Source organism: Rhineura floridana, chromosome 4, assembly GCF_030035675.1.
Source record: "Rhineura floridana isolate rRhiFlo1 chromosome 4, rRhiFlo1.hap2, whole genome shotgun sequence".
Classification (NCBI taxonomy): domain Eukaryota; kingdom Metazoa; phylum Chordata; class Lepidosauria; order Squamata; family Rhineuridae; genus Rhineura; species Rhineura floridana.
Window position 1 is genome coordinate 165,012,161 of NC_084483.1, and position 15,558 is coordinate 165,027,718.

The following is a 15,558-nucleotide window of genomic DNA, read 5'->3' on the forward strand; positions in this document are numbered from 1 at the left end:
GCAAGCAACTATTCTAAGTGCTTATGCACCAACATTAGATGCTGATGAAAACATCAAGGAAAATTTTTATACCCAGCTGGACACCATCTTATCAGAGATACCTAAGGAGGATAAAATTATCCTCCTGGGCAATTTCAATGCAAGAGTTGGGCATGATTTTGATTTATGGCCAGAAACCATTGGGAAAGAAGGAGGTGGCAATAGCAACCTGAATGGAATTCTACTTCTGACTAAATGTGCAGAGCATAATCTTCTTATTACAAACACACTCTTTCGCCAGAAAGATAAATTTAACACATCATGGAAGCACCCTCGGTTGAAGCACTGACATCTCCTGGATTACATAATTGTCATGATGTACTCCTCACCAGGGCCATGACGAGTGCCGATGACTGCTGGACAGATCGCTGATTAATTCGATCCATTATGGCCATTAATATTGTTCCTCAACGTAGGCTCCAAGGAAGAAAATCAAGGCATAAAATAAACATCCACGCCCTTCAAGATCCTATTAAGCGAGCTTGCTTTCAAACAACTCTCAAGAAACATCTACCTACGGAACTCCCTGAAAACGTTGAGGAACACTGGATTAAACTGAAGACTTCCATTATTGCAGCATGTGAATAAACTATTGGATACCAAACTAAGAAACATCAAGATTGGTTTGATGAGAATGATAGTGAGATTGAACATATCATTGACAAGAAAAGAAAAGCCTTCCAGATATGGCAGAAAGATATTAACTGTGCTGCTAAGAAAAAAATCTATGCCAGTGCAAAGGCTGAGGTCCAAAGAAGAACTAAAGAACTTAAGAATGCCTGGTGGATAAAGCAAGCTCAAGAAATCCAGCATTTTGCAGATGCTAATGATGCACGGGGCTTTTTTAATGCCACAAAGGCCATCTACAGACCAACAAATTATGGTACAAATCCCTTACGTTCAATAGATGGTACCAAACTTCTAAAGGACAGAGTCTATTGCACTGCATTGGAAAGAGCATTACCACGACCTCCTTAATCGTAACTCTATTGTAGCTGATGAGGTTTTATCGCAAATCCCACAACAACAAAGTAGAGATGAGCTTGCAGTATCCCCTAATTTGGATGAAATCAGTAAAGCCATTAATCAAATGAAGAATCACAAAGCTAGTGGACCTGATGAGATTCCTGCTGAAGTCTTTAAAGAAGGTGGGCCTGAATTTACACAACAACTTCATAAGCTCATCGAAAAAATCTGGATGAGGGAGGAGATCCCGGAAGACTTTAGGGATGCCATAATTATCACTCTTTTCAAGAAGGGTGATAGAACAGATTGTGGGAACTAACGAGGCATCTTTTTTCTTGCTACCGCAGGTAAAATCCTTACAAGGATCCTCGCAAATCGCCTCCTACCTATCTCAGAAGACATCCTCCCTGAATCCCAAAATGGTTTCCGCCCTTCCAGGGGGACAGTTAACATGATCTTCACTGCACAACAGCTTCAAGAAAAATGCAGGGAGCAAAACCGACCTCTGTATATGGTGTTTATTGATCTGACTAAGGTCTTTGATACTGTAAATCGAACTGCTCTCTAGACCATCCTTCTGAAAATTGGATGCCCTGATAAATTTGTGAATGTTTTGCGACTCTTCCATGACGGCAACAATTTTGCATAACAATGGCTCTTAAAGTGATCCATTCAAAGTGGGATCAGGCGTCAAACAGGGATGTGTCATTGCTCCAACCTTATTTGCTATTTTTATCGCCATGATTCTACAGGCGGGTCCCGCTTATATGGAGGGTTCCGGACCCCCGCTGTGAAATGGAAATCGCCATAAAGCGGAACCCCATTCACTATAATGGGCTGCGTCGTGCAAAAATAACACAAAAGAGCAAAAAATACCTTTAAAATTGAAAATGAAAGCCGCCGCATCAGCGGAACTCCTTAAAGAGGAACGCCATAAAGCGGGGCCCTACTGTACACCTTGTTGAGGGGAAACTTCCCACTGGTGTGGAAATCACATATCGAACAGATGGAAAGCTTTTTAATCTCAGTAGGCTGAAAGCAAAAAGTAAGGTAATTACAACCTCTGTCATAGAACTTCAATATGCCGATGATAGTGTAGTCTCCGCACATTCAGAGGAAGATCTTCAAACTATCCTAAATGTCTTTGCAGAAGCATATGAAAAGCTTGGCCTCTCGCTTAACATCAAAAAAACTAAAGTGCTTGATCAGCAAGTGCGAACCAATCCCTCTGCAGCACCATCAATCCAGCTTAATGGTGTGACACTGGAGAATGTCGATCACTTTTCTCATCTTGGCAGCCATCTCTCTGTAAAAGCTGACATCGATGCTGAAATTCAGCATCGTCTGAGCTCTGCAAGTGCCGCATTCTCCCGAATGAAGTGTAGAGTGTTTGAGGATCGGGATATTTGCAGGGAGACCAAAATGCTTATTTACAAAGCCATTGTACTACCGACCTTACTGTAGGCCTGTGAAACATGGACCATCTATAAACGCCACTCCCAGCTTCTTGAAAGATTCCACCAATGCTGCCTCCAGAAAATTCTGCAAATTGCTTGGGAAGATAGGTGGACTAATGTTAGCGTATTGGAAGAAGCAAAGACCACCAGTGTTGAAACAATGATTCTCCAACCTCAACTTTGCTGGACCCGCCATGTTGTTCAAATGCCTGATCACTGTCTTCCAAAGCAGCTACTTTACTCCCAACTTAAAGATGGAAAACGGAATATCGGTGGACAGCAAAAGAGGTTTAAAGATGTTCTCAAAGCTAATCTAAAAAAATGTAACATAAGCATCGAGAACTGGGAAGCCTTGGCCCATGAGCGTCCCAATTGGAGGTCCGCCATTATCAAAGGTGCTAAGGACTTTGAAGAAGCACGAGTACAGGGCGAAAGGGACAAACGAGCTAAGCGGAAGGCATGTCAAGAAAATCATCATCGTGACCATCTTCCATCTGGAAACCTATGTCCTCACTGTGGGAGGCTGTGTGGATCCAGAATTGGCCTCCACAGTCACTTACGGACCCACCGTTAAAGAACTTATCTTGGAAGACAATCTTACTCGGCCACGAGTGATCGCCAATGATGAATGCCACAAATTCCTGGTCCCAGCACAGCACAGCTGCTGTTCTGTCCTAGCCTGCCCTTGAGGAAGTGTCTGGAGAGAAAACAAATGTGGCAACTGGGCTCTTGGAATGAGAACACCCAATGATCCATCCCCCGTGCTTCCTAAACAAACTCCTTGCCGTGGTGGGGTGTGTGATGCAGCTTCTTGTGGTGCTCCCACGGTCGGCTAAACTGTCACTGATGCTGTCCTAGGCCTTCAGTCAGACCATGGTGAATCTCCTCATAGAGAGATGGAAAAACCCACTAAAATCACTCCCACTTCACTCATTTGGCTCTGAGACAACAGGTAGGATGGAAAGTAAGATAAATAAGAAAAACAATCACTCTGTAGAGCACAACAGAAATTTTGCTAGTCAAATAAGAGTTTGGGACTGCCTTGCCAGCAAAGTCAAATTGCAATCCAGACCTGTCCGCTGATGATGAGAGCAGAGGGTCTTCAAATGCCCTCCTTAATCTACCAGAGAAATACCCCTCAATAATAGTGTTTCTGAATGAACAACTACTACATTCTTATATTAGGACAAATTTCTGTACCAATTTTGAAGGAAAAGAAAAGAGACCAATAATATATAACAATTTCTGTATTGCATACGCTGCTCTTAATTACTTTTAGGGATGGTATAGAATTTCATGTGAGCCAGATGTGTGTCAGGATTTTCCCAATCCTCAAATGTATACCAAAAATATTTAGGGTGGATCACATATCTTTTCTGACAATATATATTAAAAATTAGGTATAATAGCATATGAATAGCCTTAAGAAACAGCCCCAGAAAATAAAGAATAGAATAAACACCTTACCTGAAACATAGCATCAAGTTTTGTACTGCTTTCCATATCTACTAATGGCAAGATTACCAAGGCTTTTTCTAAAATTGTTCTAATGGTAGTCTTCCCTCCACCTGTAGGACCTACTAGCATCACACCAACACGAGCCTGAAAATACATTAAAAAATATCAGCTGTCTAACATTAAGGTTTCCTAAAATGTTAAGAACACACAGAAATATTAAAACTCTAACAAAGTGTATTATTTTCATACCAGGAGTATCAATCTGCTTTTTTCCTCAGTAATTTTTGCTGCAATATAATCATGTAATACAGGGATAGGGATCTTGTGGTCCTTCTGCTGTTTCTGATTATGATTATGATTAGTAGTAGTAGTATTTACAACCCACTCTTCAATGAATATTTCAAACCCAGAGCAGGTAACAATGAAATAAAATAACAGTAAAAATATGTGAAAATGAAGATAAAAAATAAAAAATACTAAATAACTAATCGACTAAAATAAACAGATTAACAATTCCATCATAGCAACTTCCTCTCTGTCAAAATAGGAGAGGAACAAACCACAAATCACTCACACAAGCAAGACAAAAATACTAGTTCTACTGACAGAACTCCGGGAGCTTCAGTAGACCCTAACAGTTGTGTGGCAGGCACCCTGGGGAGAAGGGAAATGATTCAGACTAGACCAATCTGTGGGTTCAATATGGTCACGACTTTATTGATTGCAGTAACTAAGAGTAGAGAAACACTGTTCTGCTGGTTCTAGTGCATCTCCACCTCTCTCTTCTGAAAATGGGGGCTCACCATGCTAGTCAAACCCTGCCCCTTTTTACTCTAAAACCTGGTGGGATCAGATTGAGTGCATTTTTTAAAAAAATCTAGCCTCAAAGTGATTTTGCAACTGATCGGCAGATCAACCCATTCCTCCTCCAGGTGTGGCCAATGGAAATGCTTTGATGTAGGCAACTAGGGTACTCATAGCCTAAGCGGGGTTGGTATGGCATAGGGCAAGGATCCTCATTTGAATACCCTGCTGTTTGAAGCCACACCCAGTCCACCTTCTGGGAACACCCTTGGGAGTTGCTGGCATAATGGCATCCAGTGCGGCACAGGGTATGCATCTGGGATACCATGGACAACCTGTGGTAAGTGACATTAGATAAGCCCTCCCAATTACGACTGGGACTGGAGATGTCACCCTAAGTCCCAGTTTGGGGATCTGACCAAATTGTGATACTGCCCAATGCAATTTTTGCCACAAAAAGCAAGTAGGGTGAGCCTGACCAACTCCCTGCCAACCTCACCTACCACTACAACCAAACCTGAAGCTGGTTCATAATCCTCAAGCCAGGCATCATTGCCTTGTTCGGACAGGTGGACTCCATTCAGCCAGAACAAATCTGTACAGCTTTGTGTAAGGAAGGGTGATGAAAAACCCAGCCATCATAAAGTGGGTCAGCACTTGTTCACTTTGCATTGAATATTGTCCGCCCTTGCTGTGGCCTCCAAGTGTGCTGCTGCAACAGATTTGGTCAATGAAGAGGCATACCTGGGAATGCTTCATGCAGAGGGGACAGGTCTGTCTTGACTGCAATCTCCAAATCAAGTTCCTTCCAAATACACAGGTCATTTTCTCCTAGCTGCACAGTCAGCAAATCTGGCAGGCCCTTGTATGTAACGTGCCACTCCAGTTAACTGATCCCATTTCATGCCATTCTTGACAACTGAGAAACTGCACAGCCAGATCTGAGCCAGGGTGTCTGCTCCATAGAGTAGGCCTTGCATGCTGTGTGCCCACAGGTCTACATGGTTCTTTGTCTTCGATTGGTAAGAATGGCATGAAATGGAATCAGAAAAAACTGGCACAATGCTGAACCCATGGGGGGCAAAAATTGTAGCAAAGCGTAGCCATGATCACTGATTCTCCATTCTGCCTTTGTGGAGAAGTTACGTCTCCACCCATATAACCAAATGAAAGGATAGATTCTGTCTAACAGAGAGACAGAGAAATGTGGTGATAATTAACACTGAGATATCCATTTCCCCCAACTTCCAAAGGTGTCAAACAGCCTACCAGGCAAATATGACATGGCTTGTGACCCTGTCAGCTGTTAGAATCTTAAAAGTGAGCTGTGTCTGTTGTATGGCAGAGAAAAATAATCTGCAAAAACAAACATCTACTCTAAGAAACAATCTTTATGATGAATTACAGAAACTGGAAAGGCAACATAAACAAGTAGGCTCACCTAAAATTAGACTAAAACTGGACTCTATAAGGAAAAAAGAGAAGCTCTAGAAATTTAAAAGATCTCAAAAACAATTATCTATCTTAAACAAAAATTTTATGAAAAGGGTAATTGAAATTCTAAACTCGTAGCTAACTCATTGCGACATAAACTTTCCTCTCATAGAATTTGGTGTATTAAACAAAGTGATGGACAAATCACTCACAAAACTAAAGAAATCCACTCTGCATTTAAATCTTACTACCAAAAACTGCATCAAGCTCCTGAGCCCAAGGAGGTGAATATATTGTCTTCCCTCCAGAATCTCAAGCTCAAAAAATTAGATCAAGACCAGCAGTCTATTTTAAATAATAGGTTTACTGAAAATGAAATTAAAGATGTTATTACGAAGCTTAAAAATAATAAAGCCCCCAGATCTGATGGTTTTTCTACAGACTTCTGTAAAAAATTCAGCACATATTTGGTTCCCAATTTAACATGGTTATTTAACGCAATTTGGGAAAATAATGTTCCATTATCTTGGAAAACCTCACACATAATTTTAATTCCCAAACCAGGAAAAGATCACTCTGACATGAATAACTTTAGACCAATTAATATGTTGAACCAGGATCAGAAGGTTTTTACTTTGGTTTTGGCCAACAGACTTAGTTACATCATGCCCACTATCATTAATCCAGATCAACCTGGTGTTATTAAAGGTAGACAAATCTTGGACCCAATCAGGTGATTACTAATTATCATTTGGCACAGCAGAAAATATCAGAAACCGTTAGCAATCTTCAAATTGGATGCCCTGAAAGCATTTGATTCCTTACACTGGGATTTTTTGTTACAGGTTTTGCAACACTACAGGTTTGGGGATACTTTTATTAAAATTATTCAAAATCTATATAAACAGAGTTTGGCTAGTATCAGAGTTAATGCATTTGAGTCTGGCTTTATAAAGATTGAAAAAGATACAAAACAAGAATTCCTCTCTCACCACTCTTATTTGCTCTTACCATGGAACCTCTGGCACAAGCGGTGAGAGAGGATCCCATATCAAAGGCTATAACATGAATGGAACCACTCACAAGTGTAGCTTATTTGCTGATGATGTTTGTTGTTGTTGTTATGTGCCTTCGATTATGACTTATGGTGACCCTATGAATCAGCAACCTCCAAGAGCATCTGTCATGAACCACCCTGTTCAGATCTTGTAAGTTCAGGTCTGTGGCTTCCTTTATGAAATCAATCCATCTCTTGTTTGGCTTTCCTCTTTTTCTACTCCCTTCTGTTTTCCCCAACATTATTGCCTTTTCTAGTGAATCCTGTCTTCTCATTATGTGTCCAAAGTATGATAACCTCAGTTTCATCATTTTAGCTTCTAGTGACAGTTCTGGTTTAATTTGTTCTAACACCCAATTGTTTGTCTTTTTCGTGGTCCATTGTATCTGCAAAGCTCTCCTCCATCACCACATTTCAAATGAGTTGATTTTTCTCTTATCCGCTTTTTTCACTGTCCAACTTTCACATCCATACATAGAGATTGGGAATACCATGGTTTGAATGATCCTGACTATCTGATGATGTAGCCCTTCTCATATCTGACCCAATATCATCATTAAATAGCCTGGTCAACTTGTTCCAAAAATATAAAGAAATGGCTGAATTAACAATTTACAATAAATCTGAATCTCTATTTGTAAATTTAAGTCCTAATATGCAAAGACTAATCAAGACAGCCTTGGGTATCTTTGTTTGTGCTAAGTCACTTAAATACCTTGGAGTTTTCTTATCCAAAAATATAAATAAACTATATTACTTAAACTACAATCCAATCATCAGGAACCTCAGAAATAGCTTAAAGTCTTGGAAACACTTACTTCTCTCAACATTAGGCAGGATAGCCGCAATACAAATGATGCTACTCCCTTGCTTTTTATTTTTGTTGCAGGTTTTACCTATCAGTATACCCAGTAAAGTAATGAAATCCTGGCAACAAACAATTGGCAAATTTATTTTTCAACGGAAAAAAACTCAGACTAACCCAGTCTTTAATATATTGAAAAGCGAATTTAGGAGGATGGGGCATACCAAATTTATCATACTACTATAATGCCTTTAGATATACCTTTGAAGATTTCACCCTTTTTATCTATCAAATCCCAACTCATTAACTATATGGTTAATCCCTTTACCAAATGTATGTTTATATCATGGATATTATGGCAACATAAACTAACTCCCATACTTTCACCTTTAATACCCATTGCTTCTCACCCTAAATTCTACACTCCTGATAGACTCAATTACAGGGCTGGAGTGATAAAGGTTTATATAGATTGTGTGATTTCTATATAAACTCCACCCCACTCTCATCTAAACAACTAAAGCTTAAATTGCAAGGTATAAAACTAAATTGGCTAATGCTTGCTCAAATATGCAGTTTCATTATGTTGTTATGTTAAACAAGCAACAAGACCCTTTACGCAATTTGAGAAGTTACTCCAAGAAATGGGTAAAGGAGACAGATTTAGTCTCTAAAATATACTCTATATTACTTAAAGCATCTCTAAAATTGACTCTTTCACTAAAAGACCAATGGGAACTAGATTTAGGGTCTGAAATACAACCTAGAGCCAGGAATAAGTTATGGGAGGAATGTCCATTTAAATCTGTTTCTAGTTATGTAAAAGAACATTCATTAAAACTAGTACATTGTTGGTATTACACTCCTGTCCAAATTTCATGTATGTTCTCAACAGCATCTCCACTTTGTTGGAAAGGTTGTGGGAAAAAAGGCACCTACTTTCATTTATGGTGGGAATGTGAAAAAAAATTCAACACTTCTGGTCAATGATTTATAATGAAATGTTACTAATATCTCAAGAACACTTTGCATTTTCCCCAAAACTTGTTACTAAATATTTTTGATGATGCACATGCGAAACTGCTTTCTAAAGAACTTATAATTTACATGTCCTTGGCAGCAAAATTAACAATTGAAAACAATGGAAAACAGCAAAAAACCTCCCAATTGACCAATGGTATAACTCTCTCTGGAACATTGCCCTAATGGAAAAACTCACGTGATATGGAATTCTTATAATAAATAAATGATATATTCTTTAGGAATAATGAGGTTATAATATCTTAATAGGTAAACCAAAGCTAAAAATCTCTTTCTCTGATTGATGCTGTTTTTTGGGGGGTCCCTTCTTGGAATGTTCAGTATGCTGGGACAGCAAGGCCTGGGGATAAGATAAAGGGAGTAAGACCCTGGTACAGCAATCTCAGTGTCTCCAAAGGGTCAGCTTTGGAATGTATTAGGTCATAGAAGTGATGCGCTGGTATTAGAATTTCTGACTATTATCTGGTTGGCTGGATTTTAATGTAAGCAGCATAATGCCTAGGTAATACTTATGTGTAACTTTTGGATTGGAAGATGCTAATTTCTTTCTCTTGGAGGGTATAAAAATGTAGGCATCAGTGCCATGTGGCAGAGCTCCATCGAACATTATGGGAAACTGACTTCCTGTATGTCTCCTTACTAAATAAAGGCCTACCTTTTTGCTGCAAGCAAGCCTGTGACCTCAATTTCTTCAGGAGCCCCGGTCCAGTGGACCCCTAAATTCCCTGTCACACACACGAACTGAAATTGAGACAAGGCAAAGAAACACCAGGCTCTTTTTATAAAGTTTGGCGTTCATCTATTGAATATACTTCTGAAGATGTATTTGTTCATCGCCCTTCCATGGAAGCTTGGCAGATCTGGAAACATGTTTAACTATAGTAGTTACTCTTGGGTAAATTAAGTGGACTATTTTCTCTTAAGCTGGATACTAATGTTATTTTTAGTTTTGGACATGTATCTTGAAAGATTTTGTTCTCTGGTTTAATTTTGTTCAATTTTGTTTATACTTGTTTGCATTGCTTTCTAGTTGTTCTCTATTAGAAATCCTATAGTTGTACAATGAGAAGATGCCTGCAGAGAAAACAAAAAAAAGTTTATACAAAAAAAAGTGGGCTGCGGCCAAGCAGTCATTGTCCCTCTCACCATCCCTCACTATGATGCTATTTATGAGAGGACCAGAAGCCAGATTGTAAGTAGCTAGGAATGGGATACATAGAGTGAAACTAAAAGGTTCTTTTGTTATTTTTTGAAGCAACATTCTGCCTGTTCGCTTTGTCCTCTTCTTTTTGATTCTCAATAAACGTCATAAAATTTGGCTGCTGAGGTCTATGTGCATTTATGCCAAACTTTAAGAGAACATCACTTTCTCCCCACGTGCTGGGCCACTTGGTTAATGTGTGTATTGAGTGAGGCTTGACAGTGAAAAACTGGCCACAAGGGGCTCTAAAGAGAAACAGTTAGGCTCTCTCTGTGCCCCTCTGTAAATTAAGTGGGGTTGGCCAAGAGAACAGCAAGTTATCTGGGTCCCTGGAAAGGGGAAAGTGAGCTGTCTGCTGTTTCTGCTTCTCCTTTAAGGATTTTTCCTTGGATCCTGGAAAGCACTCCCATCTAGGTTAACAGATCAAAACAGGGGTGTGGTGGCAGTCTGTGGAGCTCTGGACATGACTGGCCTACCTCAAGAGTAGGGTTGCCAGGTTCAATCCCTGATCCTGATTCTGTATCTTTAGGAGAAGATAAAGTCAGCCATGTGCAGGAGTTCTTGCAACCCTGTAATAGGAAAAACCACAAGGTGGAATTCTCCCTTCCCCCTGAACAACTTTTAAAGATACAAAAGACCTCTTGGCTGCCAGGCCCAGCCTCCAAGAGGCTTATATTCAGCTTGTGATCAATAATTTCAAGATCGTTCTTCCGTGTAGTATTGCTGAGCCAAGTATCCCCCATCTTGTAACTGCATTTGGTTTCTTTTTCCTAGGTATAGAACTTTGCACTTATCCCTCTTAAATTTTATTCTGTTGTGAATGTTCCAGCCTAACAAGATCACTTTGAACTTTATTTCTGTCCTCCAGGGTATTAGCTGTCCCTCCCAGTTTTGTATCATATGCAAATTTGATATGCATTCCCTGCACCTCCTCATCCAAGTCATTTTAAAAAAGGTTGAAGAGCACTGGGCCCAGGACAAAGTCCTGCAGTACCCCACTTGTTACCTCCCCCCAGTTTGAGAAGGAACCATTGAAATGTACTTTTTGAGTACAGTTCTGTAGCCAACTGTGGATCCACCTGATAATTGTTCCATCCAGCCCACATTTAGCTAGCCTGTCAATCAGAATATCATGGGACACTTTGTCAAAAGCTTTGCTTATGTCCACAGCATTCCCACAGTCTACCAGGGAGGTTAACCGATCAAAAAATGAGAGATTAGTCTGGCAGAATTTGTTCTTGATAAATCCATGTTGTCTTCTAGTAATCACTGCATTGTTTTCAAGGATGCTTACAGATTGACTGCTTCATAATCTGCTCCAGAATTTTCCCAGGGATTGATATCAGGCTGACTGGTCTGTAGTTCCCCAGTTCCTCCTTTTTGCCCTTCTTGAAGATAGGGACAATATTAGCCCTCCTCCTATCATCCAGCATTTCACCCATCCTCCATAACTTTGCGAAGATAATAGACAGTGAGTGGTTCTGAGAGTTCTTCAGCCAGTTACTTCAATATTCTAGGATGCAGTTCCTCAAGCCCTACAGATCTGAACTTGTTTAAAGTTATTAGGTATCCCCTGAGATTTGTCTATCAATCTCAAGCTGCAATCCTGCCCCTTCAATTTCACATTTGTCAGGAGGGTCATAGATCCTCTTTGGGGAGAAGACTGAGCCAAAGTAGGAATTGAGCATTTCTGCCTTTTCTTTGTCATGTGTTGTCATTTTGCCATCCTCATTGAGTAGCTGTACCACCATTTATTTTCTCTGTCTATTGCTATGGATGTACCTGAAGAAAGCTTTTTTGTTGCTTTTAAGCATGCCTCATTAACCTCAGCTCTTTCTCAGCTGTAGCCTTCCTGACACCATCCCTGCAATTCCGAGCTACCTGTCTGTACTCTTCCTTTGTGGCCGGGTCTTCCTTCCACTTCCTGTATGTGTCCTTTTTGTTTTCAGGTAATCTCTAAGCTTTTTGTGAAGCCACATTGGCTTCTTCTGCTGTTTTCCCTCTTTTTTCCTTGTTGGAGTTGTTTGCCTATGTGTCTTTAGAATTTCCTTTTTTAGAAACTTCCACCCATCTTGGACTCCTTTTCTCATTAGGGTCGCTTGCCATAGAACCTTACTTACCATTGTTCTGAGTTTATTAAAATTGGCTTTCCTGAAGTCCAGGGTACGTGTATGGCTACTCTCAGCTTTTGCTTCCTTAAAATCAAGAACTCATGTATGCTCATGCTTCTGTATTGGAATTGCTTTTAATATGCTTTTAGAATCATAGAGTTGGAAGGGGCCTTGTAGGCCATCGAATCTTGTAGGCCAACCTTTTTTAAAACACAATATGTTTTTAAACCTTTTTTTTAAAGAAAAAGTCTTCACAGCTTTTTAAAAAAAATGTTTTTAAAGTTGTTTTGTTTTAATGTATTTTAAAGTCTGCTTTTATGATGTTTTAAAGCGTTTTCAGTGCTTTTGTTTGCTGCCCTGGGCTCCTGCTGGGAGGAAGGGCGGGATATAAATCAAATAATAAATAAATATAACGTGGTCACATTCCCCCAGAGTTCCCATAAACTGCCACTTCATCCACTAAGTCATTTCTGTTGGTTAGAATCAAGTCAAGGATAGCTGATCTTCTAGTTCCTTTCTCCATTTTCTGTAGGAGGAAGTTATCTCCAACACATCAGGAATTTTTTGGAGGGGTCATGTTTGGCAGAATTTGTCTCCCAACAGATATCAGGGTAACTGAAGTCCCCCATTACTACTATTTATTTTTTATTTTTTATTTTTTAATTACATTTATATCCCACCCTTCGTCCTAGTAGGAGCCCTACTATATCGTGTCTCCTTGAAACATTGGTCAAATTGCTTTTGGAAAGTTTCATGCTTGTCTTCTCTTTGATTGGGTGGTCAGTAGTAGACTCCAACCACCATGTTCCTTTTATTCCTTGCCCTATTTATTTTAACCCAGGTACTCTTGGTGGAGCTACCGAGCTCATCCTCCTGTATTTTTGTGCAGTGATATATATATTTAACATATAGGATGACTCCGCTTCCTTTTCAGTTCCAAGGAAGAGTACAGGCAGGTATCATGGAATTGCCGGGATGGTGTCAGGAAGGCTAAAGATGAGAATGAGCTGAGGCTAGCGAGGGATGCTAAAAGCAACAAAAAAGTTTCTTCAGGTATGTTCATAGTAAAAGACAGAGAAAAGAAATGGTGGCACAGCTACTCAATGAGGATGGCAAAATTATGACAGATGACAAAGAAAAGGCAGAGTTCAAATCTCCAGAGCAGATAAACTGCGTCCTAGAGTATTGAAGGAATTGGCTGAAGAACTCTCAGAACCGCTGTCTATTATCTTTGCGAAATCATGGAGGACTGGTGAAGTGCCGGATAACTGGAGGAGAGCTAATGAAGTCCCTATCTTCAAAAAGGGCAAGAAGGAGGAACTAGGGAATTACATACTAGTCAAATCCCTGGAAAAATTCTGGAGCAGATTATAAAGCGGTCAATCTGTAAGCAACTTGAAAGCAATGCAGTGATTACTAGGAGCCAACATGGATTTATGAAGAACAAATCCTGCCAAACTAATCTTATCTTGTTTTTTGATTGGGTAACCTCCCTTGTAGACTGTGGGAATGCTGTGGACATAATATATCTCGACTTCAGCAAAGCTTTTGACAAAGTGCCCCATGATATTCTGATTAGCAAGCTAGCTAAATGTGGACTGGATGGAACAACTATCAGGTGGATCCACAGTTGGTTCCAGAATCGTACTCAAAGAGTGCTTATCAATGGTTCCTTCTCAAACTGGGCGGAAGTAACGAGTGGGGTACCACAGGGCTCGGTCCTGGGCCCAGTGCTCTTTAACATTTTTATTAACGACTTGGATGTGGAGGTACAAAGCATGCTTATCAAATTTGCAGATGATACAAAGTTGGGGGGCATAGCTAATACCGTGGAAGACAGAAAGAAAATTCAAAGGGACCTTGATAGGCTGGAGCATTGGGCTGAAAACAACAGAATGACATTCAACAGGGATAAATGCAATATTCTACACTTAGGAAAAAGAAACCAAATGCACAGTTATAAGATGAGGGATACTTGGCTCAGCAGTACGACATGTGAGAAGGATCTTGGAATTGTCATTGATCACAAGCTGAATATGAGCCAACAGTGTGATGTGGCTGCAAAAAAAGGCAAATGCTATATTAGGCTGCATTAACAGAAGTATAGTTTCCAAATCGCATGAAGTACTAGTTCCCCTCTATTCAGCACTGGTTAGGCCTCATCTTGAATACTGCATCCAGTTCTGGTCTCCTCACTTCAAGAAGGATGCAGACAAACTGGAACAGGTTCAGAGGAGGGCAACAAAGATGATCAGGGGACTGGAAAGAAAGCCCTATGAGGAGAGACTGAAAGAACTGGGCATGTTTAGCCTGAAGAAGACTGAGGGGAGATATAATAGCACTCTTCAAGGACATGAAAGGTTGTCACATAGAGGGCCAGGATCTCTCCTTGATCATTCCAGAGTGCAGGACACGGAATAATGGGCTCAAGTTGCAGGAAGCCAGATTTCGACTGGACATCAGGAAAAACTTCCTAACTGTTAGAGCCATACAACAATGGAACCAATTACCTAGAGAGGTAGTGGGCTCTCCGACACTTGAGGCATTCAAGAGGCAGCTGGACAGCCATCTGTCGGGAATGCTTTGATTTGGATTCCTGTATTGAGCAGGGGGTTGGACCTGATGGCCTTATAGGCCCATTCCAACTCTACTATTCTATGATTCTATGTTCTTTTTGAACAAGTTCTATCCTTCATTTGCTGTATTCCAGTCATGGGAGTTATCTGATCAAGTTTCAGTTATACCTATCACATTGTATTCACCCTGCTGTATTAAGAGTTCAGGTTTGTCCTGTTTGTTTCCCATACTCTGGGCATTAGTATACAGACATCGAAGACCATGTGGTTTATGTTCTGGTTTCCTTCCTACATTTTAATGAAGACTATTATTGGGTCCCATTAGAGCCATTCTCTCAGTCATTACTGCCAAATTTACATCTCCCTCCCCCATTAACTCCTGATGAAGTTCTCTATGCTGTGGCCAAACACATTCTTCCCAGCCTTTGTGAGGTGCAACCCATCACTTGCCAGCAGCCCATCTTCCAGGAAGTGTAGCCTGTGGTCCCAGAATCCAATCTCTCACATCAGCACCATCTTCGTAGCCAGTCATTTACCTGGAGTATTTTTCTTTCCATTTCTACTCCTCCACTAAGTACCAGAAGGATGAATGAAAAACCTATTTGGGGC

General features: G+C 40.3%; 1 protein-coding gene across 1 annotated transcript in view; it reads right to left on the reverse strand.

Annotated features, from left to right (window-relative positions):
- The window catches only part of DNAH14 (dynein axonemal heavy chain 14), a 472,613-nt gene that overhangs the window by 241,005 nt on the left and 216,050 nt on the right, over positions 1-15,558 (reverse strand). The window contains exon 40 of the mRNA XM_061626120.1: positions 3,930-4,064. Coding sequence (XP_061482104.1) covers positions 3,930-4,064 — 135 coding nt within the window. The remainder of the gene's footprint in view (positions 1-3,929; positions 4,065-15,558) is intronic.